General features: G+C 44.2%; 1 protein-coding gene across 1 annotated transcript; it reads left to right on the top strand.

Annotated features, from left to right (window-relative positions):
• Positions 1–118: 118 nt before the first annotated feature.
• ATP6V0D2 (ATPase H+ transporting V0 subunit d2) lies at positions 119–25,504 on the top strand. The gene is made up of 8 exons (XM_066625732.1): positions 119–257; positions 8,781–8,952; positions 11,561–11,739; positions 14,533–14,612; positions 16,906–16,983; positions 18,914–19,090; positions 21,908–21,985; positions 25,170–25,504. Exons 1-8 carry the CDS (start codon positions 128–130, stop codon positions 25,329–25,331), a joined length of 1,056 nt encoding a protein of 351 aa, XP_066481829.1. The 5' UTR covers positions 119–127; the 3' UTR covers positions 25,332–25,504.
• Positions 25,505–27,747: the final 2,243 nt, after the last annotated feature.

Below are 27,747 nucleotides of genomic sequence, written 5' to 3'. Positions count from 1 at the left end.
ACAGGAAGAAACAAGTCACTTAAAGCTCAGCCGAGTCTGGTGGTGACGGCTGGCTGTTGTCTTCTGGGGACCGACCCCAGATTCAGGACTTCTAAAGTACGGGACGTAACAAAGCCTCTTTCTCACCATGCCAAGTTATTCAGAATTTCAGTTCAATGTAGATCATGGTTACCTGGAGGGGCTGGTCCGAGGCTTTAAAGGAGGAATCTTGAAGGCGACTGACTATGTCAACTTGGCACAGTGCGAAACACTGGAAGGTGAGTTGGTCTGTACTAAAATCAAATCTGTGGCATTCAAAAGCATCATGATTTCTTCTTACTTTGTTACAAATGAGTGAATGACCTTGATATTTGATTAACTTTTGGTGAAAGAATGGAAACTGTTTCTGAGAAGAACAAATAAAAATCTTGATTGGTCCTTTAAAGAGGTAATTGGAATTCAGTTGGGTTGAAGGCAAAAATTGATTGGAAAATTGGCTAGCTAATTTCTTTTTCAAATATTCTGTGGTTTGGCTCAGAGTTATGCTTTTATTCAGCAATTCAAATGATGATGTGAATAGATACCTCTCAGATAGCAGTAAGAGTCTAAAAAATACCCAGCTGCCAACAGCGGTTCTGTGAGGCTGGCAGCACAATGTTCTGCTATATGTATTCTATTGCAGTAGTAGCTGATCTACAGACAATTTGAGTTACTGTTTGAAGTCAGGAGGTACCAATGTCTTACAACCAAACTTTCATGTTACCTGGTTGTGGATTGAGATGTAGCAATTCTCTAATGGATCATTAGTCTCCTAGTTGCATAGGATGGTTTCCGATAAAGAACCCACCTCATGAAATTGCAGCTCAATGCAAAGCACGTTTACGCAGAAATAAGTCTCAGTAAACGGAACGAGACTCTCCATTCAGCAAATATTTTTTCCTTTTCATCCTTATGTTGACATTATGTTCTGCACAGCCCTACCATGCCACACTTTTTGGATGGCATTTTATCAGGAAAGTCTAGCAACGCATGTTGTAACTCTTAAGCCCAATTCATACATTATGCCGAGCCATGGGAGCAGACAATAGAGAAATGGCTTCTGTCCCATTCGGGTAAATGATGAATTGAGCTGGGATACATACTTATTCAGTCCACCAATGTATTAGGGCATCTCCCACGGAAAGCACTTTTTGTGGTGTCTGCCATTTATAGTGGGCTTCTGTGAAGGGAAGGCAACTGTCGTTGCATGGCAGTCGCATGACTGCCACTTGCTATGTCCCACCAAGATGTATCAGACTTTCCATTTGTGGAAAATGAATAAATGCCTGTGACACAAAGCTAGGGCACAATTGCAGGTTTGACTCCAATTTGGAAGGAGCCCATACCATTTGGGCCAGTCCCAACACAAATCAGCTTTCTTAAATTTTACATTGCATACTGTATATCCAATAGAACAAGAGACATTTGAAAGCAAATTTATTGCTGTTCTTGGGAGAGTTTCTATCAATGACTATCAATGGCAATAAAAGTTATTCCAATTTTCTTCTGTCTAAAACAAATACCATTCTGTTCCCTAAAGCTTTAAGGGGTGAAAAGTGATGTAAGCAAATCAGATGTTCAGCAATATCTCTTTAGTTCCTTGTCTCTTTAGTTCCTTGAGTCAAAAATAACTTTTCAGCCCTGTCCAGTTTGGGGAGACAAGCTCACCACTTAAGCTTCCGTCCTTCCTTTGGCTCAAGCTCCCCAGCAACCATAAAAGAAGGAAGGTGAAAGAGGCTGTTAGCAGACTCATCGAACACTCCTTGACTGTCTTTAACTGGTTTTCTGGAGGTCATCTAGAGGTGATGTAGGAATTCAATGACTAAACTCCTGATGTCTTTTTTCCTTTTTATAAAAGGCAGCCATGGGGGGGGGGTGCAAATTAGATGAGCAAAGGATGGAGAGAGAACAGCTAACTATTGGCCCTGCACTGTGGCCCTAATCTAAATACAGTATCTACTATTAACCATGGAGGGAAAATGATTTAAGTCAAAAATTTGGCAGTGGAGCAGAAGGTTAAATCCTCCCTCCTCCCTCCCCACAGCCCAGATCCAAATAATCTCTCCCCACCCTTTCCCACACCATGTCTGCTTTTTGAAAAAGGAAAAAGACATCACAAGTGGTGGCATACCTAGTGCCATTGGTACCTGGAGTGAACTGCCCCACCCTTAGCTGCTCAAAGCCATGGATAAACCTGGCTTCTGCTTTGATATCCCTGGGGGGAGGTCTATGTACAATTCAAAGCAGCAGGTAGACCTGCCCTCCACCTTGAGATCCCCCCCCCAACCAGGGAGGCCAGGTCTACCTGGCATTTGAATGGCTGGTAAACAGACCTCTGCCTCCAGATTCCCCACAAAGGAAGCCAGGTCTACCTAGCAGTTGAACAGTCAGGCACACTGGCACCCTCTTATGGAGTGCACCTGGGATGAATTACCCCTGTCCTATTCTTGGTATGCTACTGATCACAAGTTCAGACATGGAACTCCCACATCACATTTAGTCTGGTCCTGATTGTTTTGCTTTCTTTGCCTTGACTCTCCCTAAATCCTGACTAGTCTATGTGCCTGCTCTTTGCATATTTATCCTTGCTTTCTCCCAATCCTGCAATACTACCCATACTCTGTCTAGCCTTGTCTCTCACCAAAGGAATTTTCAAAACATGGTGTGGTATGTTGAATCATTTTGAGCAAACCCGATTTAAATATATTTGATTCTATACAGTTCTCATATTTGGTTTTCTTTGGGGTTCTTTGAAAGGTAAAATTACCATAAGTACGTCAGTGGTGTCACTAGGGTTTGTGTCACCCAATGTGCGAGGCCAGAAAATCATCCCCTTAATGGCCCTCCTGCTATGCAGTGGATGGGATAATGCCCTGGGTGGTGGTCATGGTGATTGCACCATTGCTGCACCCCACTGGATTTTAGGCTATAACGTTTGCTAGAATAGAGTTAGTTCAATGTGGCTTGTTTCATTGCATTTTGATGAAATTACATACAGAATGATATATAACATGATGGTATTATTCAAATTACCAAGAAATTAAAATTTTTGGCTAGTAATGGTGTCACCTCCCCTGTGGTTGTCACCCAGTGTGGCCTGCATCCCCTGCACCCCGCTAGTGACACCACTGAGTATGCTTCATCTTTAGTCAATTCCCAAAGTAGCCTTAGGATGGAGCACATAATTTCTGAATCGGCCCATCTACAAGCACAGCCACTAATAGCAATCCCTACAAGTGCAGCTGCTACAAAAGAGTGTCCAGGGTTGCATAAATGGCTAACAGGAAATGCAGTTTTGTCTATGGAATGGTTGAGTCACACAGTGCATCCTCCCTGTGATCATGCATGATCACAACTGAGGACTGTTTGGGATTCATTTTGTGCAAGACCATGTGAATTGCTCAAGCTTATATTGAACACTGGAGTTGCAACATCCTATAGTACTAATGCAGTACTGTGTTCATAAGCTAGCCTGCCCAGAGGAAGACCAGACCCATCAATGATCATCTTCTCAATTTGGGTTAACAGCATATTTTACAAGGGATGAAGTTGTACTAAGTGATAAAGCATGTGCTTTGCATGAAGAAGATCCCAGTTTCAGTCTCCAGTTAGGGCTGGGAAGGACACCCATGGAGATCATCTCCTGATCACTCTTTTCCTCTGTGGCTGGAGTTCTGCATCTGTATGCTTTCTGCATGGAATATAGGGATGATGCAGCAGAAACCTAGCTGGGTGCCGTAGGTTATTTAATGCCATCTCTTTGCAGTCTGCCAGAATATGACCTGTACAATGTTTTGCCAACACAGCCTTGTTTTTAACTCTGCAGCACTTTGTTTAACATGTAATCCTTCATTAGTTTACTGACAAGGTTCAGCCAAGAGCAGAAATAACAGGAGTGGTTACAGGTACACACTGGTGTGAACTTGTGTAAACAGATTGCATGGAAGCTTCAAAAGCATTCAAATGATCTGAAGCTCAGAGTCTGTCCTTGTATGTGACTTCTAAAGGGGGTTTGGTATGCGGAGAAGCTTCAGTATCAGATACTCTGATCAACCTTCCCCTTGTTGCCAAAATCCATTGCCAGATTTTGCATCAAAATATATACCAAATTGTTGCATATTCTCAGTATAAACTACCAGGGCGTGACCCAATTCTTGCAATCAGTTGAAGTGGGTTTTAATCAAGTAATATATGTTGGTGCGGGGGAGGGAAGGAACACATTCCATCCTCCTTTGGGATCCTTGCCAATGAAGTCTAGGAGATTCAGTTTCAACTTTCTGAACTAGGTGGCATAAGAACAGCCCCACTGGATCAGGCCATAGGCCCATCTAGTCCAGCTTCCTGTATCTCACAGCGGCCCACCAAATGCCCCAGGGAGCACACCAGATAACAAGAGACCTCATCCTGGTGCCCTCCCTTGCATCTGGCATTCTGGCATAACCCATTTCTAAAATCAGGAGGTTGCGCATACACATCATGGCTTGTACCCCATAATGGATTTTTCCTCCAGAAACTCGTCCAATCCCCTTTTAAAGGCGTCTAGGCTAGACGCCAGCACCACATCCTGTGGCAAGGAGTTCCACAGACCGACCACGCGCTGAGTAAAGAAATATTTTCTTTTGTCTGTCCTAACCCGCCCAACACTCAATTTTAGTGGATGTCCCCTGGTTCTGGTATTATGTGAGAGTGTAAAGAGCATCTCCCTATCCACTCTGTCCATCCCCTGCATAATTTTGTATGTCTGCAGATTCTACAACAGTGCTGCCAAACACTCTACTTGACAGAATTAGGACCACTAACAGAGGAGGAAGGAAATGGGGTATACTGGGCTGACTTCTGGGATTAGGAGTAACTGTGCTCTCTGCACCTTGTGACTCTAGCCATTGAAACCCAAGCTGTTGAGAATCAGGTCAATCTCTATTAGCATAGCCTCTTCCCCTAGATCAAGTTTCTTGGTCACATTAGAGTGTGGCAAAATATTGAAAACTAGTTGCACCAAAGAGAAGTCACCGCAGACACTCGCCTATAAGTCGACCCTACAGATAAGTCAAGGGCAGGTTTTGAGCCAAAAATCATTGAATTTTCTATGACCCTTGGATAAGTCGGGGGTTAAACTTAGGGGGTGTCTGACTATAGTTTTGTCTGATTTTACCTGAGGCCAGATCTTGAAAAATAGCCTACCACTAATTGTTACCTAAGAACTGTATACTCTAATTTATTAAAAACATAGTAAAAGATCATAAGATACATTTCTATTCTTTTTAAATTCTGGCCTTCACCACCTTTTTGTAAACACTATCGGAGGAAGTGCACTGTAAACAACATACCAGTAGAACAGTGGTTCCCAACCTGGTAGTCATGTACTCCAGGTACACTCAACAGGACCTTTAGGGGTACTTCAGAAAGAATGGAATAATGGCAGAAAAGGGCAGGTCGTGCTCCAGAATGCCTTGCAAGGCAGGAATGCCTTCCAAGGACCAGCAAGGCAGGAAGGGAAGTAGCTAGTTGGCTGTGAAAGCCCCACCAATAGCTAGTCTTTGGTCATCAATTCATATATGAACCAGTGATTGAAAACCAGCACAGTAAAAAACTGAAACATAATATGGAAAGTGATCAATCACCCAGAATTTTTCAGCACACTTCTGGTGCAAAACAGTGCAAAGGCAGAGTCTTCTGTTCTTCAAACAGATAAAAAAAGAAAATATGTGATGAATACATGAAGTCTGGGCTTTCATATGGAGGCAATGAGAGCTTGTCTTACTAATTACAAACATTTTGCTGATAGGAAGGGTACAATTTATAGAAGTGGGCTGCCAAGAGATATGCAAGTGAAAAGGGTTGGGAATCACTGCAGGAGACCATGAATCAAATCCACCTTTAAGATGTCAGGTGTGTTGAGGCAGAAGCTCTACATATAACATACAATTTATAACACATAACTGGGAGTGTGCAATTCAATTCACAGCAGAGAGATGCAGCTGCATATATTTGCAAACCTTTTTACTCAGAAGTAGACCCTCTGCTTTCCATGGGTGTCATTCTTAAGTAATGGTGCATTGAATTGTAGCCTGAATTGAATTTCTGATGGAAAGGAGGATCCCATCCTGGTGTTTAAAAAAAAAAAAAAAAAGGCTTCTGCCAAATGCATTTGCAAGAAGGAACCAGGCTGCAGCAGCAAAAGGGAATGGAGGAGAATTAAATAAATAAATAAATAAAATGGAGGAGCCGCCCTGGGTCCCTTTAGGGAGAAGGGTGGAAATAAAGTTTATTATTATTATTATTATTATTATTATTATTAAAAGGTTAACTTTGGCTGCAATTTCCCAGGAAAGTTACTATAGAACAGCCATTTTCAACCTTTTTCAGCTCACAGCACACTGTCAAGGCACTAAAATTGTCAAGGCACACTCCCAGTTTTTTACTTAAATTAAATTACTATATTACAATTAATAAAATTAATACAATTAAATCATTACATGACAAAGGGCACAATCCTAACCAGGTCTACTCAGAAGTGTGTCCTATTTTGTTCAATGGGGCTTACTCTCAGAAAAGTGTGGTTAGGATTGCAGCCAAAGACTGGGGGGGGGGGATGTGCCTGTGGGACTTATTTCTGAGTAGACATGCCTAGGATTGGGCTTTTGGCTGCACTCTTTTTTCTCAAATACAGGAGCAGGCAACTGGCACTTCTCTCTCCTCCTTTCCCCCATCCCAGCCCCTCCCTCAGGCACATTCCTCCCCATCTCATAACTGCAGTTAGCACCTCTCCTACTGTCCCTCCCCTCACTGGTCCACACCTTCCAAAGGTCCAGAATCATTTGCCTCACATTCTCTCCCCCCCCCCATTGCCTGCTCTTGTATTTCAGAAAAAAGCCCAATCCTAGGCATGCCTACGCAGAAGTAAGTCCCATTATAGTCAATGGGGCTTACTCCCAGGAAAGTGGGGCTAGGAGAGGAACTTGAGAGCCCAGCCCAGCTCAGGCATGTCTACTCAGAAGTAAGCCCCATTATAGTCAATGGGGCTTACTCCCAGGAAAGTGTGGATAGGATTGTGGCCCAACACCCCTCCTCTGAAAGGTAAAGGCGAGGAAGGGAGGGTCAATTTGGGGAGCTGCAGGCAACTGTGGCAATGAAAAGGGACTTCAGCCAGCCCATTCTTAGGCTGGTAGCCTCAGCAGACTCGTTGGCTTCCTACCTGCTTGCCTGCCCCCTTGTTCTCACTCCACCCAGACCTCCTCCAGGCTTTTCTGGTTGCCCAGTCATCAGGCAGGGCAGACAAGGGACTTGATACCCGATCCTAGGTGTGTCTACTCAGAAGTAAGCCCCATAATAGTCAACAGGGCTTACTCCCAAGTAAAGGAGGATTGGGTTGCAGCCTTCCTCTTGCTCACAGCAGGAGATGCAAAGTGGCTGCTCCTTTTTCGCAATGCTGCCTGCGAGTCAAAGCAGCCTGCCTCCACTGGCCCCAAAGCTGCAGCACAGTGGATGAAAGCTGCTGCTACAGAAACAAATGAGTCTGCTTTAGCAGGAACCGAAACTTTTCAGAGTCGAAAGGCTCTGCCCTCTGATTGACCCGGAGATAAGTCGAAGTGATAATTGGAGCTTGATTATTTGGCAAAAATTTCACGTCCTATACGTGAGTACGGTAATCTGCAATTAACTTCTGCAAAAACAGACATTTCCTAGTTGCAGAGAATAGGATAAGGTAGGATAGATGTTTCAAACAAACAAATTCAATTAAAAACTTCATTAATTGATAAGCTTGCTTTCACTGCTGAGCTGTAATTTCATAAGAAAAGAAAATGTTTCCCTGGCAGCTACCAAACAACCTGATGTACTAATTTCATGCTAAATATGCTTGTGTGAATCATAAGCAGAAAGGGTTTTAGTGTACTTTTGCTCTCTGTTTGTGATATCTAGGGCCTGGATTTGATGTGTTGTTTTGGAAGTTTATTTGCCTACATAGTTGCCATGTATCCTTATAGAGGTTGAGCCTCATTATTTGCGTGGGTTCCCTTCCAAGCACTCAAGTGGATGGCAAAAAACACACTATAGCAAATCAATTTAAAAAACAAAGTTTCTTTGCTCTGGTGATTTAAAAACAGCCTTGTTGTCCTTTGTCATGTAAGATAAGAGTCCTTAGGAAGACAATCCATCAATCAGTTGTCCTCCAAGTGCTTCACTCAGTCCCTCCCTTCACCAATGCAAAGTGATCACCTTTCTTTCACATGCTCAGGGGGAAGGGAGGGGTCTCCTGGAGAGAGAAGGACTGATGGATTGTCAGCCAGCTGCCCTCTCTCTCTCTCATTAAGGAGGCTATTGTTAAAGGACTGTTCAGTTTTTTAAACTGATTTTAAGGGGATGCATTTTTCCCCTTCTCCAGGGATCAGCACATTCCTTCTCATTTGCAGGGGCCATTCGTGTTGAGTCAAATCCGTGTATAAAAAATCTGTGTATAACAAGGCTGGACCTGTAATACCTGTCTAATATGCATATCGTATATAATTTTTACCAGATGCTTGATGCCACTGAAACTCTCTGTTTAAATGGACACTGTTAAGTTTGCTCTGAACTTCTCTCTGGTCGGGAAACAGAGATGAAACAATATCCCATATATTATTTTATACCGTTTATTATTTTTGTCCCTGCCTGGTTTGTGGACAAAAATGTGTGACAAGGGAGACTGAGCAAGAAAGTTAACCCTCCTTGTTTCTTTGCAGGAAATAAACCCGTTTTGATTCTTTCAATCAATTCTATTTTAGACCTGAAGTTACACTTGCAGACCACAGACTATGGGAACTTCTTGGCCAATGAAACTGGTCCCCTCACGGTTTCCACCATTGATGATAAACTGAAAGCCAAACTACTGACGGAATTTCAGTACTTTCGAAACCACGCCTTTGAACCACTTTCCACATTTCTAAACTACATTACGTAAGTAAAGTTAGTTACACGCATTATAAAATTGCCAATAAACCAGGAAAAGAACATGGTGAAGCCAATGTCCTGAGCTGCCCAGGGCGCCAAGGCTTGGCGGCACCAAGAAGGGCTGCCACCGCATCCTGCACCTCCCGAGCTACTGCTGCAGGCACCTCGGGAGAAGGGGACTTTTGTCGGCATGCCTCCAGCCCGCCCCCCCTCCCTGCGTCACACTTCTCCATCACGCCTCCTTCCCTCCCTCTCTCCGCCCCCCACTGGCCTCCCCCCTCCCCGGAACACCTCCTCCCCACCCCTGCCCCCACCTACCATTTCGGACAGCGCTGGGCTAGCACTGGTGGGAGCCTGGCAGTGAGGCTGGCAAACATGCCTTATGGCATGTTTGTGACAGTGCTCGGCAGCATGGAGACTTGCCGCCAAGCACAGGATTGGGCCCTAAGGGGTGGCCAACCCCCAGCATGCCATGTGCCACTTTTTATGTAGAGAATCTTGAACATGGCACTCCACCAAAAGCATACCAAGGGCAGGGCAGTCAGCCCTGGGTGTAAAATGTGCCACTGAATGACCAGTAGATCTGACTTTCCCAGGGATCTCAAGGGTACCAGGCCTACTCTTCGCTTTGAGTAGCTGCGCAAAGCCAAGTATAGACCTAGTCTTTGCCTCAAAATACCCTGGGGTACCCAAAGGGTAGACCTATCTTCCACCAGGGGAACTTGAGACAGAGGACCCCACAATGTACCACTTATAAAGTATCTGCATGCCACTAGTGGCATACGTGCCACAAGTTGGCCACCCCTGTTATAGATTTTGATGAATTAAAAAGAGAAATGCCTGGGCCTATTTATTTTTATGCCACCCTTCCTCCAAGGAGCTCAGGGTGGTATACATGGTCCCTCCCCTCCTTTTTTCCTCACAACAAATAGATATGTCTCTCAATAAATGTTACAAAAACAGACAGTGTGTGTTGGATACATGTTTTCATACATGCCTCTGCATCTCACATAACAATGAATGTGGATACTGGTCCCCTTTCAATTATATGAAAGGGAAACAAGAGCATGCACCCTTTGACCTATCCACATTCATAACAAGATGTGAAAAGAGCCACCCCCACCCCCATGCAACTGAATGCATTTATAGATCCCAGATCCTAGTTCCTGGCAACGTCAGGTAGGCCTGGGAAATGCCCTTGTCTTAAACCCTCCCCAAAGGTCTGTTGCCAATCAGGATAGAGAATACTGCGCTAGATATACCAATGATTGACTCAGCAGAAGCCAGTTAGTATACAGTAATGCAGTGTTTCTCAAACTGTGGGTTGGGACCCACTAGGTGGGTTGCAAGCCAATTTCAGGTGGGTCCTCATTCATTTCAATATTTCATTTTTAATATTTTAGACTTGATGCTACCATGGTATATGACTGCATTTGGGGAAATGTTATACAACCTGTACTTTTAGCAAGCTACTCTTTATATTCTTTTAACAATGATCATAAATGAGACTTAATCCTGGGTAGGATTGCAGCCTAGGATTGTTAAAAATTATCCTGCTTGATGATGTCACTTCTGGTCATGACCTCACTTCCAGTGGATCCTGACAGATACTCATTATAAAAAGTGGGTCCTGGTGCTAAATGTGTGACAACTGCTACAATAAGATATATAGTTCCTTTCATGTACATCAGGAGTGCCCAAACCCCGGCCCTGGGGCCGTATGCGGCCCTCGAGGCCTCTCAATGCGGCCCTCAGGAAGCCCCCAGTCTCCAATGAGCCTCTGGCCCTCCAGAGATTTGTTGGAACCCGCACTGGCCCGACGCAACTGCTCGCAGCATGAGGGCAACTGTTTGACCTCTCACATGAGCTGTGGGATAAGGACTCCCTCCACTTCTTGCTATTTCACGTCTGTGATGCAGCAGCGGCAGCAAAGGTAAGGCCAGCCTTGCTTTGTGCAAGGCCTTTTATAGGCCTTGAGCTATTGCAAGACCTTCATTCATTCATATAAGTTCGTCTTTAATATATTCATTTATGTAAACTTATGTAAATTTATTCAAATTTTAAATGTAAATTATTTCTTTACTTCCCTTGCCCCTGACACAGTGTCAGAGAGCTGATTTGGCCCTCCTGCTTAAAACCTTGGACACCCCTGATGTACATGTTATAACATGTATGTTCATTATGGTTGGGCATATCAGATTCTCCTTTCCACACATATGAGAGGAACTGTGCAAAACCTATATTCTACTTAAGGTGAATATCAGCCCTACTATTTGGCAAGTGGCTCTATTTTTATCTGTAAATCAGTCGGGCTCTAATCAGTACATTAAATTCTGTTACTTCTGCATTTGATTTCAGTTATAGCTTCTCATATGCCCAAGACTGTGTCATGCAAGTCTGACTATATTAGGCTTTGTCTAATGTAGCATCCTCTTGGGGGAAAAAATTCTCATTTGCATCTTACTACAGCAGAGGGAGGAAACCGAAACCTCCGTGTAAGCCCTAGCTATGTTACCTAACACACTTGTCAAAGATTCTTAGCTGTTTGATGTTTATACACCTTGCTTCCTAGAAAGAAAGGAATCTTCTGACTAATGTTGGATTCTTCCACTAGGTACAGTTACATGATTGACAACGTGATTCTGCTCATTACGGGCACACTGCGCCAGCGACCCATAGATGAACTGGTTCTGAAGTGCCATCCTTTGGGCAGCTTTGAGCAAATGGAAGCTGTCAGCATTGCACCCAACCCTGCTGAGTTGTTCAATGCAATCTTAGTGGACACACCATTAGGTATGTTTGTTCATAGTTTCGTGTATGCAACCATGATGGATAAGATTGTTTCCTATCGTGGCAATACTTACTTTGTCCTCAGAGGTCTATAGAACTTGTGGTCCACCACAATGAACACAGACTGCAATCCTATCCAGTCCTACCTGGAAGTAAACCCCATTGACTATAGTGGGCTTTACTTCTGAGCAGACATGCATAGGATTGTGCTCACAGTCAGTTATATGTGCATTGTGATCTACAAGCGACTTGATGACCCCTATTTTATTTTTTATTTTTGGCTGCATTTTTTCCCTGCAAATTGGGGCTGACCTGTTCTACAGTCTGCCATTTAATGGTGCTAGTTAATTGTGAAAATATAGAGTGACACAAACTAAATTTCTGATTAGGGCTGAGGTATATTCAGTGACAGGACTATGGCATCCTGGACAACTGTGTTCCAGTCAATGCGTTCCTGTATTGGACATTTGCATCCATTCTTTCTGTGTTCTAGATATTTGTGTCCCAAAATACGTATATTTATGTTAGATCTATTTTTCTATTTTTAAATGCAAAGATAGGGTTAGGGCTAGGGCTGGGATAAGAGGCTTAGGCAGGGCCTCTGAGAGGAATTTTATAAGGGGGTACGAAGTTTCTTTTGGACCCCTTTGCAAAAGAGGAGGGGTGAAACAGCCGGGGAGGGTGGTGACAGGCAAGCAGAAAGGGGGCAGGGAGGGGCAAATACTGGAGAAGTCTTTGGAAAAGGGAGGACAGTTGGAAAAGTCTTTGGCGTCCAGGTCTACCAACCCATGTGGCATTGGCAGCTATATACAGTAATATGGAAAACCAAACACACTTCTCTCTAAAATCTTTTAAACATAGAAAATCATGTAGAAAATTAGCATTATCATATTTTGGTTCACACTAGAATGGAAAATGTCCTGTGCGTGCTAAAACGTGCTTCTGTAGCAACTGTACCCCACAGTTATGTCCCTGAGCTCCTTCAAAGCAGGCAGATCCACAAGCCAAAGAGCCACTGTAGCAGGTCAGTTTCCTCCCAGCTTTGGCACTGTGTTAAGGAATGTCATGTGCGCATTCCTTGGCCCATCGTATATGGCTTGCCAGTAAGTGCAGCCACATGCTCGTGGTAATGTCCCCAGCATCTCGTGCAGGCAACAAGTCTGAGTAGATGGGAAAATGTAAAATCCAGGAAATTTCTGGGCCCCTTCCTTTGGCTCCTGGACCCCCTTTTTGACCCTGGGCCCAGGTACAAATTATCCCCTTTACCCCCCTATCCTAGCCCCTGGGCTTATATATTATGGAGTTTGTTGCCCAGTTATAGTTTGCTTGTTGCCCAGTTATAGTGGGATGCAAATGACCGAGATGCAAAAAAACAAACAAACAAAAAAAAAACCTAGATGTGAATGTCCAGGGATGCCAATGACCAGGACGCATTTGATGAGAACACAATCTTCCAGGACACAAATGCTCTCATGTTGGTATATTCATATATATGCTCTTAATGGACCACATACTCCATACCCACACCTCCTCGCAGAAGAAGCTAACATTGTCTGAGGAAGAAGACACTGTCTTACATTTTATTTACTTGAGGAGCATCTTGTGTGGGAAATATGTTTTGCTACATACAACAATGGAAGCATTTACATCCAGTCAGGTGACAGTGTATCTGAATCACCATTGTCCGGACCTGAAACTGGGTGTGTTGTGTGTGAGTGGGTGCATTTCCTTTGTTCTGAGCAACATGCATCATTATGCTTTGCACTGACCTAGCTGCCTGAAATGTATTTGCTCTATGTGTTTTAGCCTATTGTTCCTCTGAAGTGCTCAGAACAGCTTACATATGATGACCTCCACACACACCCCACCGTCATCTCGTATTGAGTATCTGCTGAAGGCCCATCTGGTCCCCCCTTTGGGGGGGGAATATATATCATGTGCTTTTGAAGCATACTCTGGGCCCATGCTGAGCTCAATTTCTCCACACAGCAAGCAGCTTTCTTGAGCAATCACTAGTTCTGCCTCAAAAATCCCCTGTAGCTGAAAGTACACTCTGAAACCTCAACTTTCAGGAATCTGTCTAAACAAGTAAGATTTCATTGGCTCTTGGGAGAAAAGGCATTTTTAGGAACTTGTTTACTCAGTTCTAACACTCCTTAAAGCAATAAAGAGCATTCAGAATCCAGTTTATGGTGAAACAAGCCCAGAAATGTACCAAAATGTAGTATATTATTTGGGGATTACGTAAGCCTTCCCAAGGCTTATCTAGCTACTTGTGTTGTGTAGGTGGGAATTTATGCTTGCATTTCCTACCAGATGCCTGCTGAAGATTCGAATTAGAAACCAGATTGTCTTCAGAACAGCATCCTGCTGCACAGTTGTAGATAAAGCAAATCACAAATTTTATATTTTCTGTTGGAAACTAAGTACAGTGCTGACTGCAGGACACTAGGGGGCAGTGTATTGTCCAGGAGGCAGATGACCTATCTTGGACCTTTGACTTGTGCTTGTGGCTTGTAACTCAGTTTTTTTTTTTTTTGAAACCTTTTTACCGCCTCCTGTTTTATTGTTAGTAGGAAACTAGCAGGGGTTGATTGGGAGTAGTTGGGAAGAGTCTTCCACTATATGACTCTGCTTGATTTAGAGACCTTTTCCCAGTATTTCCTGCCCAGAATTCTTTGTGGCATGGTAGACCTTATTCCTTGGTAATTTGTCCAAAACTTGTGAGAACTGATGAATGGCATTCTTGTGTATCTCTGTGACTCAGCTTTGTAATATAAACATGTCTGTTTTCAGCTGATTTCTTTCAAGACTGTGTGTCTGAAACTGACCTGGATGAAATGAACATTGAAATTATGCGCAACAAACTGTACAAGGTAAACTTCTACTTGGAACCAGCTGAGGACATTAAAGCAACATGATACTGATTGTGCCATGTATTGTATAACCATTTATATAAACAGGAGATTCCACATTGTTATTAATGAAATGTGGATTGCACCACTGTGTGTTGGCTAAGTGAAGTTGGCAGGGTACAGGAAGCAGCAAGAAACAAATGCAGAGTGGCACACACTCTCATTTCCTGAAGCTTCTGCAACAAGTTGAGCAGCCCTAACTGACATCAAGATACAACCGACACAATTTGCATAATTACAGACACAATGGAGAGAGTAGGAAGAACCAGTGACTTCTGTTTCGAGTTACTCCTGGCCAAACACTCTGTCCAGCATGTGTTGTCGTCCCCCCCTTTTAAACAGCAGGTGTGAGGGTCCAAATCCCAATCAGGACAATGTTGTGGAGGAGAGGGTCTTTAACCTTTCCTCCTGCTGCAGTCTCATTCCATATTTGCCTCCCTGCTCCCTCCCTTTTGACCTGGAAGGAAAATTCTCATAGCTTTTCCTTAGGGTCAAATAGCAGCCATGGAGGGGAAGCTGGGGCTGATTTGGGCCAGGACTGTGGCAGGAGAAAAGGCTTCAAAATCTTCTCCCACTTCCTCGGCTCGAGGCTGCTGTTAAAAGAGTGGTAACAAACACTCATGTGTTATATAGCTTGATATGAAGCTTTTGCATATCATCTTATGGTCATATGTTGATGTACAATCCCTGCTAACAAGGCAAAGATGCACCTTTTAAAGTGGCAACTCTCCTATATTTAGTAGAGGGAGAAAACCATTCCAATCTAGCCTCCTTCTCAGTGGCTATTTAATGGCATCTTCTTATGAGCTGGGGACAAGAAAACATCTTATTTTTTTATGTCACACTTTGAAAATGTTTTACTGGTTGAAAAGTGGTATCTAAATATTCTCAATTCTATTCATATTATTAATAATAGTAGCTGTTGCTGAATATTAAGAGCTTGCAAACCTGGACATACAGTAAGGTGCACAACTCCTTATTGTACTATTAAATGAAGCACTGCTGGCCTGATGGAAGTGACTGCAATTAGCTGAACACCCTTCTTCCAATAATGACCCAAGCCATCATTTGTAGTGCCTGTGCTCCAATCATAAAATTGCATTGTTCTCCAGATAATGTCTTAACAGTGGTATCACTAGGGTTTGCCTCACACTAGTACAGGAGGCCAGCACATCACCCCCCATGATGGACCTCTCCCATGCAGTGGGAGGGACAATGCCCCAGGCTGTGGGCATGATGAGGCACAATTGCCCCGCCCTGTTGATTTTTAGGCTATAACTTTTGATAAAATAGAGATATTTAGACATGTTTTGTTTCATTGCATTCTGCAAGAAATGATTATTATTATTATTTTTATTTTTATTAACAGTACATTGAATGATATATACATATGAATAAATATGATGATATATGATATATACAATGATATACACATTAAATGATATATATAACATAATGGTGTTATTCGAAAATACCAAGATTTTAAAAATTTTGGCCAGTAGTGGTGTCACCCCCTCGTGCATGTCACCCAGTGTGGCCTGCACCCCATAGCGCCATTACATCTTAAAATAAATAGTAGGTGAGGAAGGCTGAGCACTCCCACCTACCAGTTCTCCCTTACCATAGAGCAGGGGTGCCCAAACCCCGGCCCTGGGGCCACTTGTGGCCCTCGAGTCCTCTCAGTGCGGCCCTCAGGAACTCCCCAGTCTCCAAGGAGCCTCTGGCCCTCTGGAGACTTGCTGGAGCCCTCACCGGCCCAACGCAACTGCTCTCAGCGTGAGGGCGACTATTTGGCCTCTCGCGTGAGCTGTGGAATGAGGGCTTCCTCCACTGTTTGCTGTTTCACATCTGTGATGCAGTAGCGGCAGCAAAGGAAAGGCCAGTGTTGCTTTGTGCAAGGACTTTTATAGGCCTTGACCTATTGCAAGACCTTCATTTATTCATATAAGTTCATCTTTAATATATTCATTTACGTAAACTTATGTAAATTTATTCAAATTTTAAATGTAAATTATTTTTTCCCTGGCCCCTGACACGGTGTCAGAGAGATGATGTGGCCCTCTTGCCAAAACTTTTGGGCTCCCCTGCTATAGAGAATAGATGCTTGTTATTGACATTCCTCCTGCAATGAAGAAATACAGTGTTGTTCATATTTCTCTTCATGCACATTAATCTAAAACTTGACTGAAAGTTATTGCTGCAACTTCAGAGAAGATTTGAACATAATGCCTCATTTTTCTGTCTCTTTCTTTAGTCTTACCTTGAGGCATTCTATACATTCTGCAAAAACCAAGGTGGCATAACAGCTGAAATAATGGGCCCACTTTTAGAGGTAAGAGAACTTAGGGCTCAATCCTATCCAAATTTCCAGCACTGATGCAGACATGCCAATGAGGTTTGCGATGCATCCTGTGTTGGTGGAATAGTCATGGAGGCCTCCTGCATTGGGGCTGCATAAGTGATGAAAAGTTGGTTAGGACTGGGCCCTGAGTCTAGGTGCATCTGACATGGTTGCCGAAAATATCACTTGACACAGGTCTTCTTCCTTCTACAGTGTTAATGCTACAGCTCTTACTTTAATTCAAGAACTGCCAACCACATATCAAAAGCAGACAGGTTATGCATTTTCCTTAAAGAGATTTTTTTGTTTTTTAAAAAAGGTTTAAAAAAAATTCACCTTTTTTTTTTTTACTGAGACTTGATTAATTACATCTGAACACTAAACCCACAGAAGCATTGAGAAAACATTCAAACCTCAGCCTCACAGTAATAATCTCCTCAAGGGCTTCTTTTCCCAACTGTCTAAACAGGCAAAACCACCTTCAAAGAATAATTGTTATTCTGTGATATTGAACACAAAAGCCTAGGTGTGTGTAGGTTATCATTTACGTAAGTCATGTGACTGACATGTTTGCCTGCTGAAGACAGGGGTTTTAATCTGTAAAGATAACCACTTCACTTTCAAAATTAGCAACACAAAATAGAATTGGGACTAATAGTTCAGGTTGGTTTTTTTTAATACACATAAATTTGCTCTGAAGACTGGCAGCCCTATCAAACCCATCATTCTTTCAGTGGCATTGTAATCTGGGATCAGGAAGATGCCACTATTGTCATGCTTATATTTGTTTATTTTTCATTTTTTAAATCCTGCCCTTCTTCCAAGGAGCTCAGGGTGGTGTATATAGTTCCTCCTCTTTTTTTTGTCTTCACAATAACTCTGTGAGGTAGGTGAGGTTGAGAGATAGTGGCTGGCCCAGGATCACCCAGGAATCTTCATGGCTGAGTGGGGATTTGAACAATTGCGGACCTGCCATTAAATGAATGAAGCCCCAGGCACTGAGCCTTGCACGCCTCTAGGATCATGCGGAAACCTCCCTGAGGCTCACAACGTGGTTGGAAATTGTGCTTCTGGTTTGCTGGAAGCACAGTTTAAATTGTCGGGGAAGCTTCAGGAGGTTTCTCGACACGTCCTGGAGTCGCATGAAGCTCAGTGCACGCTAGGTGAGTGGGGGAGGGGTGGATTTGCGCATGGGGGGACAGCAACATCCTGCAGGGGGCACCATCACAGACTTTTGCCCAGAGGTGTGAGGCTGGGGAGTTCCACTACCAGATTTGATCATGGATCTTCCAAATTAACTCCTAAATCACTACACCATCCTGGCTCTCATATTACAATCCTAGGATGATCTGTTCCTGCTATACCTCCATTCTCATGTTTCTAACCCTCTTATTACAAATTCCACAATATGAGGTGGGATATCATATTGGGGGGGGGGGATCTTAAATTATTTTAGTTAGAGCTGGCAATCCTCCCTGCACTCCTGCTCCCTGTTGAGCTGCTGCCCTGGCAAAGGAAACCAGTGCCAAAACTACACCCAGCTGTGGAGGATGATAGATTACTATAGCCCACATCACAGTGACATTATCACATAATGGACTTGACTTGCAAAACAACAAAAGTGGCTATCTGTGCATCCTGCTAATATTGTTTGCACTCTTTAAAAGCCCTTTTGGTTTATTGATTAGTAGGTTATAATATGAATTCCCAGCTGGGTTGAAAATGTATTTGTTTAACCTTTGCATGATGGAAAACAACTACACAGGGTACAAATCTTGCAGCTGCTTCCTGCCAGCCATGACAAAGGAGCAGGAATGGGAGTTAGTTTAGGGAATTTGAGTAGAATTATTAACTGAAACACTACACCTAGAAGCGCACTTCTACCCATGACTTTTGACGTTTAATATGTTTTTATGTTAAGTTTGAAGCGGACAGGCGTGCCTTTATTATCACCATTAATTCGTTTGGCACGGAACTAAGTAAAGAAGACAGACAGAAGCTGTATCCAACGTGTGGGAAGCTGTATCCAGAAGGCTTAGATATGCTGGCCAACGCAGAGGATTACGAGCAAGTGAAGGGCGTGGCGGACTACTACGCGGTATGTAAATACAAAATAGTTCCTAACAAAGGCATACTGTGTCTACAGCATTCCATGGCATGTACTGCCAAAGAAAGAAATTCAGTGTTTGTTCAGCCTGATTCTAAGCACACTTAAAAAAAATAGTGTCCTGATTTTCAATGTGCCTCATTAAGGAAGACGGTAGACATTTGCCAGGGGAGGACTGTCTGTCTTCATCCTGTTCAGTGTTGTATGGGGTGATTGAGACAGATGACTATCACTGTCCCTACAGACAGACTGCCCACCATTCATGACATGGCTGGTGCCAGAGATCAGAAGAGCCCTGACCTGTCAAGGGTCCCATTCACTGAAAACACTGTCACCACTTTAGCTGCCCCTTACTGGGAAGTCATGCCACAATTGCGGCAGGGTGCGCTTTCCCTGACTTTTCTAGGCTCCATCTCAAATGAGAGTGTGCTCCAGAGTTCCTTTTTCACAAGCAGCTTCCCTAAGGTTCTTACCTTTTGGAAGTTAGAGCAGTGGTTTTTAAACCTTTTACTGCCATGACCCAATTTGTCAGCTGTGGTAGCCATGTCACACCCCAGAATGCCTTGCAGTTTCTGGGTAGTGCCCCAGAATGCAAGGCCACAAGGTGTGGCGCAGCCAATGAAATGGGTTGCACGCTGGCGCTACCCAGAAACTTCAAGGCATTCTAGGTGTGACAGCCCCAGAATTGCTTGCAGCTTCCAATTAGTGCCAGCTCCACAACCCACCAAAAATTGGGTTGTGGTTCACTTGAGGGTCCAACTTGAGGATCCAAGTGGTTACCTCCAATCATGAGGTAATACTACCTGTAATTCTTAGGGTGCACTCCTAATCAACTTTCCTGCACTGGCATAGCTGTACCAGTGGGGCATGTGCTGCATCCTGCAGTTGGGGGGCAGTCACCGAGGCCTCCTCAAGGTAAGGCAATGTTTGTTCCCTTATGTCGGAGTTGAATTGCCCTTACCTTGGTGCTGGAAAGTTGGTTAAGATTTCGTCCCAAGTTACCCATTCTTTTAAAGAACATCACAACAGAGGGGAATAAAACTACAACCACAGATAATACAATGGAAGTATTCAACAAATGAATTTCACATGATTGTATGTCTCTTTCACTATGTGGGGGTACCTGAAAAGCACTTCACCATGACATTGTGCTATAAAAGTAGTTCCTATAAATTAACAGGATAGCATCAGAGTTGGCAAGATCTGCACTGACTGAGGGACCATGTCCATCAAAGGTTCCACTTGGCTGAACCAACCCCTAAACCAGCGGTTTTCAACCACTGTGACGTGGCACACTGGTGTGCCATGAGGCTGCCTCAGGTGTGCCGCAGGATCAGAGGAGGCAGGCAGCAGCTGCCGCAGGGGAAGCTGCTGCTTTGAGCCTCCCACGGCAGGGCAGGTAGCACAAGCAAGGGAGCAGCCTTTGCATCCCACGCAGCAGCTGAAGAGTCCGCCTGGAGCTTGCTCCTGCTACTGAGCATGACTTAGGCTGCAACCTGCCTCACTTTCCTGGGAGTAAGCCCAGTTGGCTACTATGGGGCTTACTTCTGAGTAGACAAGCATAGGGTTGGGCATAGGGAGGTTGTTGCCTGCCTGCCTGCCTGCCTGCCTGCTGATTGGCCAACAAGAGAAGCCTGGAGGAGCCAGGAGGTGGGAACTGCAGAGTGAATGAGAGGAGGGAGCCAGAAGCAGGCAAGCAGGCAGATAGCGAGTCTGCTGAGGCCCCCAACCTAAGGTTTCAGGGTCCCTGAAAGTCCATTTTCCTTGCCAGTTTGGCTGCAACTTCCCAAAGCAACCCTCTCTGCACTTTGGGGCTTTTAGAGGAAGGGTGCTGGGCCACAATCCTATCTATACTTTCCTGGGAGTAAGCCCCATTGACTATAATGGGGCTTACTTCTGAGCAGGCATGCATAGGGTTGGGCTGGGGGGGTACTATCCCATCCACACCCACCTGGAAGTAAGCCCATTGACTATAATGGGGTTACTTCTGAGCAGGCATGCATAGGATTGGGCGTTTGGTTGCACTCTTTTTTTCTCAAAAACACAAGCAGGCAATTGGCACTTCTCTCTCCTCTTCTCCCCCACCTCACCACCTTCCCCAGGAATATTCCCCCCCCCAAAAAAATCTCACAATCACAGTTAGTAACTCTCTTACTGTCCCTCCCCTCACTTGTCAGCACCTTCCAAAGATGCAGAATCACTGCCTCACATTCTCTCTCTCTCCCCCCCACCCCCAGTTTAATCCTCCACTTGTTTCAATCATTTCTCCTCACTGCCCCTCACCCACTATGTGATCAACCTGCCCTGTCTTTGCCAACACTTTCTGGCACTTTTGATAAGAATTTGAACATAGAATTTTTCCTCCTTTTCAGAAACCACATATACTTCCCTCTCCATGCTTCTTGACAATTTTTTTTGTCATGTAATGATTTAATTGTATTAATTTTATTAATTCAAGATTAACTGTAATGTAGTAATTTAATGTAAGTAAAAAACTGGTAGTGTGCCTTGACAATTTTGGTGCCTTGTCAGTGTGCTGTGAGCTGAAAAAGGTTGAAAATGGCTGCCCTAAACCTTCAGTACTGAGGACACTGCCAGTGCCCAGCGCACCTCATAGGGTGGGCAGAGGGCACTGGGGGACCCAGTGAAGAACTTTGCCTCCAAAATTTGGTGCCGGCATCTTTGTCTTAGTGAGGGAAGGAGAAGTGAGTGAGGGAAGGAGAAAGAAAAGCATACCTGGAATTTACTTTTTTGTGAAACAGTATGTGTAAGTAAAATAAAACAATTGGTGGCTGCTTATATTCTCAGGAATATAGGGCTTGCTTTGAAGGGGTAGGAGGTGGCACAGGAGAAAAAACTTTGGAAGATGCCTTTTTTGAACATGAGGTAAGATTTTTTCCCCCCCGTTCTATCTCAGAATTCTATTTTCAGGGTCTGTTTTACTCTTTCTCTGACACAACAGCCCACTATGCTCCCCTTTCTGATTTGTCCCTTTCTTCCTTGACCAATACAAGGAGTTGAAGGAGCAGAGGTAGGCTCACTGGCATCGCTAGGGGGGTGTGGGGGGTGCAGGGGGTGCGGGGGGGGTGATGCGCCCTGGGAGGAGGACACGCTAACTTCGCAGCTTTAGGAGCTACCCTGTCATGCCATACACCGTTGGATGCGGAATGGCCAGTGCAGTGCAAAAAGCAGAATTGAAATCGTTCCTTCCTTTCAAAAGTTATGGCTAAAAAACCGTTATGGCTAAAAATGGTCCTCATCCAATGAGTGCAGCCCCCAAAAACACAGAGGAGGAGGTCCCCCCTCCCAGCTGCGAGTCTGTGGAGCTCTTTGGAAAGTGAAGCAGCCTCATGTCACGTTTACTTGCGAGTAGGCAGACGTGCCTTGGCTGGTGGTCAGGGCAGGCAAAGGGGAATGTGAGGACACAGAATGGTCCCAATCCGATGGAGCTGGAGTGCAACAAATGTCCAGAGGCAGCCTCCCTCCCCCACTAAAAAAGACCACAAAGAGGCTTCAACTGGTAAGGGGAAGCTTTCTATTTTGACTTGCAAAGCCAGGTGGGTCTTTATCTTCATATGCCTGAAATAGAAGAACTTTAAACTAGGTACTGGGAAGTGCTGGAAATCTCACTGATTCTTTTTTTTTGGGGGGGGGGGGGTTATTGCAGGCAGGCTACAGAGTAAGCTCCATTGACCACTATGGGACTTACTTCAGAGTAGACATGCATAGGATTGGGCTCACAGGCTGCAGTCCTACCCACACTTTCCTGAGAGTAAGCCCCATTGACCACAATAGGACTTACTTCAGAGTAGATTCACTTGGTGGAAAACAGGACTGGCTTCCCCTCATTTAATTATCTCTTTTATTTTAATTTAATTATTTATAATTATTTATTTTAGTTTGCTTGATGATGTCACTTCTGGCCATGACATCACTTCCAATGGGTCCTGGACAGATTGTCATTCTAAAAAGTGGGTCCCAGTGCTAAAAGTTTGAGAACTGCTGCAATAAGGTGTTAGTAAGTTGACACAGGTTTGTGTGTGTGAGACTCTACAAGTTTTCAAAATCACTAAAATCAGAGTTTGGAGAAATAATGCCATCATGTTATATATCAATCAATGTGTAATTTCATGCGAATGCAATGAAACAAACCACATTGAAATATCTGTGTTCTAACAAAAGGTACAGCCAAAAAACCAGTGGGGGTGGGGAGATGGCACATCATCATGGCCACCTGGGGCGTTGCCCTGCCCACTACATGGGGTGACACGCAGGCCTCCCGCACTGGGTGACGCGAATCCTAGTGACGCCACTGGGTACGCCCATCAACCTATAAGGGGGGCAGCATTTATCATGCCACCTCAGGCACCGGGTGATCTGGGCTGGCCCTGAGCAAAGCCTGCTAAATGCAACTATTCCTTGAGCCATGCATACGTACAGACACACAGAGGTATAACACACTACCCCAGCACCCATGACATCATGACAACATCATATGACATCATGTCTCTTTTATATTCTCCCTGGGGGAGGGAGCACTAGCTGTGGTAACTTTGTGCCCCTTCTCCTGTAGAAGCTCCCCTTTGAAGGAGAAGGAAAGAGGGCATGAAGTCACCAGCACCTCCTCTGAAATAAGGGCAGAGCCCGAGGAGCAGTCATGTACCCCTCTTGGTATAGTGCCCAGGGGCGGGGCAGGTGCCTTACAATCTCCTCCCTGGTTATACCTCTGTGGACACAAAAAGATACACAAACCTAAATTACTCATAGCACAAGCCTATGCCTGTCTTCTCAGAAGAAGTATCATTCAATGAAACTCCCAGGTAAATATATATAGCAGTGGTTCCCAAACTGGTGGGTCATAACCCACTATGGGAACCAGAAAAAGGCCATTCCCCTTTAAAGGGAATGGTCCAGAAATTGACAGCAACATGATTGGCACTATCATGCTGCTGCCAGGGAGGGAAGGGTTTTTTCACCTACCTGGATGTAGCTGTGGTTTTCCAGAGGATCTGGGAGCCTGCAACCCTCTCAGCAGCTCCAAACTGTTGTTAAAATGAAAAAAAAAATTGTTGGGTTTGTTTTTCTTTTCAACAAGAGTTTGGAGCTGCCAGGAGGGTTGTAGAGGGGGTTGCAGGCTTCCCAGACACTCCAGAGAGCCATAGTGACACCCAGATAAGTTTTTAAAGCCCTTTCTTCCCTGGCAGCAGCACAATTGACCCAATCATGTTGCTGCCTCTCCCCTCCCCTATAAGTCTGAGTAGGACTTTGGGGACCACTGAAATATAGGATTGCAATTCAATCCTCAGTTACATGCAATTCAAAATAACTTACTGAAGCTTCTGCTGCTGTGCCCATTAGGGAAGCAGGCATCTCATATTCTCCCTTCTTCATTAAAACTCTTGTGCCCAGTTCAAATGTTGTTACAAAGCCTCAGATATAACCCTTCTTCACCCCAGCTCCTATTGCAAAAAGTAGCATTTCATTTACTAATGTTAATACTTGTAAGAGCACAATCCAAAGTGCTTGCTGGGCCACTGCAAGTCCCTTGTGCTGGCCTGGGAGTGTCACAAATGTGCCATAAGGCACGTCTGTGACAACTCAGGAGTCAGGGGGCTGGTGTGAGGTTGCATGCTGGCTTCCCTGTGCCAGGTCTTGGCAAGCAAAAAGTAAGGTTGCGCCAGCCTCTGCAGGCTGGGGGTTGGGGTGGGGTGGGGCAGGAGGGCTGGCGGGCAGCCTGGGATAGGGCGTGGGACCAGCCTCTGACACTTAGGCTGGATACTAAACCCCCTTTCAAACAGCCTGGCATTGCACCAGGCTGCTCAGAACTGCACCAGTGATTTAGCTGGTGCAGATCCAAGTAGCCCCATTGAGGTGGCTGCTGCGCAACACAGGGTAAGAAGCAGTAAACCCCCTTACTGAGTTGCACTGGCTCCACCTCCTACGCTGCACTGGTTAGAGGATATAACCGGGCTGCCCAGCTCTTTAGAATTCTTGAAACAGAAAATATGCCATTGACTATCCTTTTTTCTATTACAATATTTTAAGTTTCTCCTTGTGCATTTTTCTTTAGGTCAAAATGAATGTGTTGGCATTCAACAACCAGTTCCATTTCGGGGTCTTTTATGCCTATGTAAAGCTGAAGGAACAAGAATGCAGAAATATTGTATGGATCGCTGAATGCATCTCCCAGAGACACCGAACCAAAATTAACAATTACATCCCTATTTTATGAACTGGTTGTTAAAGATACATAGTCGCAGTTGCATCTGTTTAATACATTGGCTTCTTTATTACATACTTCATGATGTGCATTTTAAAAGGGAAAATGTATACATAATGGCCACCTTCACTTTGTATTGATCTATATGGCTGTTGCTATGTAATCAGCTGTTCATGTGAAGTGGTTTACCCCATGAAATAGACCATTTCCAGTTAGCATATTACAGTATATGTTCAAACATAAAGCTTTGCGTGGTTGACTGCATTGCAAAAGTCCTGATATTGCCACAGTGAACAGCTGCACACCGATAACTCACCATATGGTGACAGTTTCTATGGGGAGTGATTTCACCCACTTGATTTGTGGAAACTCTGATATGTATATTGACTTTAATGGTAACTTTTATGGAGAGCATGACATGACTATAAATCAACAGTGAAGACCTAGAAACAAGCAATATTTGACAGACAACCTTTTCTTGTAGTTAGGGTTTATTCTTAGACCATATCTCTAATTGTCCTTAAAGAACTATCTAACATTTCTTCTTAGTTCCTGCAACAAATGTCCCAAACCCAGAGATCATATTGCTTAGATGTAGGAAAGTCTCTCACATCAATATATTATCATGCTTGGATGGTGCTGATTACCTAATATGGAAGCTTGGATTCACATATTAGCTCCCTCCTTGTCGGGACCAGGCCATCCATGATTTTGAAAAGCAAATCTTGAATGGCATAAGAACATAAGAAGAACCCTGCTGGATCAGGCCATAGACCCACCTAGTCCAGCTTCCTGAATCTCACAGTGGCCCAACAGATGCCTCAGGGAGCACAGAAGACAACAAGAGACCTGCATCCTGGTACCCTCCTTTGTGTCTGGCATTCTGAGGTAGCCTACTTCTAAAATCACATACACATCACAGCTTGTAACCTGTGATGGACTTTTCCTCCAGAAATTTTTCCAATCCCCTTTTAAAGTTATCCAGGCCTGATGCCATCACCATGTCATGTGGCAAGGAGTTCCACAGGCTAATTACATGCTGGGTGAAGAAATATTTTCTTTTGTCTGTTCTAACTCTCCCAACACTCAATTTTAGTGGCTGTCCCCTGGTTCTGGTGTTGTATGAGGGAAAAGAACACCCCTCAATCCACTCTCTCCCATCCCCTGCATAATTTTGTATGTCTCAATCATGTCCCCTTTTTTCTAGACAAGGAGAAAGTGATTAACTGATGATGGATGCCCTGCACCCGCACCTGCTTGCCTGCCACCCCACTGCAGCTTGCTGTGCACTGAACTATTTCAATCCATTCTCTAATTCTGTTCCCACTTGCTGATAAAAGAAAAGCAGCCAAGTGGGGAAGGAAAGACGGCACAGTACTCTGGAACCCACTCACCTACCTTGCCTAGAGTTCCAGATCATCACTTCCTTCCTTGGTGTCCATCCTATTTAAAATAGACAGGAAGCTCTTCTCTTCCTGTATATTTTAAGTATGACAGGTGCAGAGGCAGAAGGTAGCAATCTAGAGCTCTAGGGATGGGGGTAGATTGCCATGCCTCCCTCTCCTTGTTCACCCTCAGTTGCTTTCCTAAGCAGCTGGATGCGGGCAGGAAGTATGATTGCCCATGCAGTATGTACAAGAAGGTGCAGTTTGCCCATACAGGTGTGCACAGTAGCAGTGAGGTGTGTGTGAATGTGCCAAAATTTGCACTGTGCTTCAGGCAACACTTGGGTGAAGACTAGATCTGCTCCATGTAAGTAGTCAGACCTGAAAATCCTTTATTTGGGCAGGTGAAGCCCATCCCACACATTTAGTATGCTGAATGCTATTTTTCTCTATTGCAGTCTTCACAGGGGCAGCTCTAGAAAGGTATTCTGAATGCAGAACTTTAAGAGTTTGAGTGTTCTGCTGGGTCCAGGCAAATACGTATATGTGTGTCACTTGAGATCGTAGTTTGAACTTTAGAGTTCATTCTGGGTGGATTAATTCAGAATTTTCCTATCCTCTCAGAACAATTGCTTCTGCCTATATGTATGGTGAAAGGTGTTTATTATCTGTTTGGAAAGGGTGCATGCAGTTACAACCAGCAATTGGAGGGAAGGACTGTATATACCAAGTCATGTGAACCTTTGATAAGGGAAAAGCAACCCTTAAAAGTGTCAGCATTTCATTAAAGAACACTTCTCACATTTGAGATTCTATCTTTGATGAGGAATTCTACCATCTTACCTGGAACAGATGTTAGGCTGACTGGCCTATAGTTTCCTGGGTCCCCTCGCCTTCCCTTTTTAAAGATCAGTATCATGGCCATTTTAAGGGACAAGTTGCATATTTTAGTCAAGAGATCAGCAACTTCATTCTTCAGTTCCTTAATAACTCTTGGGTGGATGCCATCTGGGCCTGGTGACTCATTGATCTTTAATTTGTCA

Source organism: Tiliqua scincoides, chromosome 4 (genome assembly GCF_035046505.1).
Source record: "Tiliqua scincoides isolate rTilSci1 chromosome 4, rTilSci1.hap2, whole genome shotgun sequence".
NCBI classification, from domain to species: domain Eukaryota; kingdom Metazoa; phylum Chordata; class Lepidosauria; order Squamata; family Scincidae; genus Tiliqua; species Tiliqua scincoides.
The sequence above is the reverse complement of the archived record's forward strand: the minus strand, read 5'-3'. Positions and strand labels throughout refer to the sequence as shown.

What these genes read in the sequence shown, in the direction of transcription:
- ATP6V0D2 (XM_066625732.1), top strand. Translation starts at nt 128, where the DNA reads ATGCCAAGTTATTCAGAATTTCAGTTCAATGTAGATCATGGTTACCTG. An exon ending in TAATGGGCCCACTTTTAGAG is followed by an intron (nt 16,984 to 18,913) that starts GTAAGAGAACTT and finishes TTTTATGTTAAG; the next exon opens with TTTGAAGCGGACAGGCGTGC. An exon ending in GCGTGGCGGACTACTACGCG is followed by an intron (nt 19,091 to 21,907) that starts GTATGTAAATAC and finishes TTATATTCTCAG; the next exon opens with GAATATAGGGCTTGCTTTGA.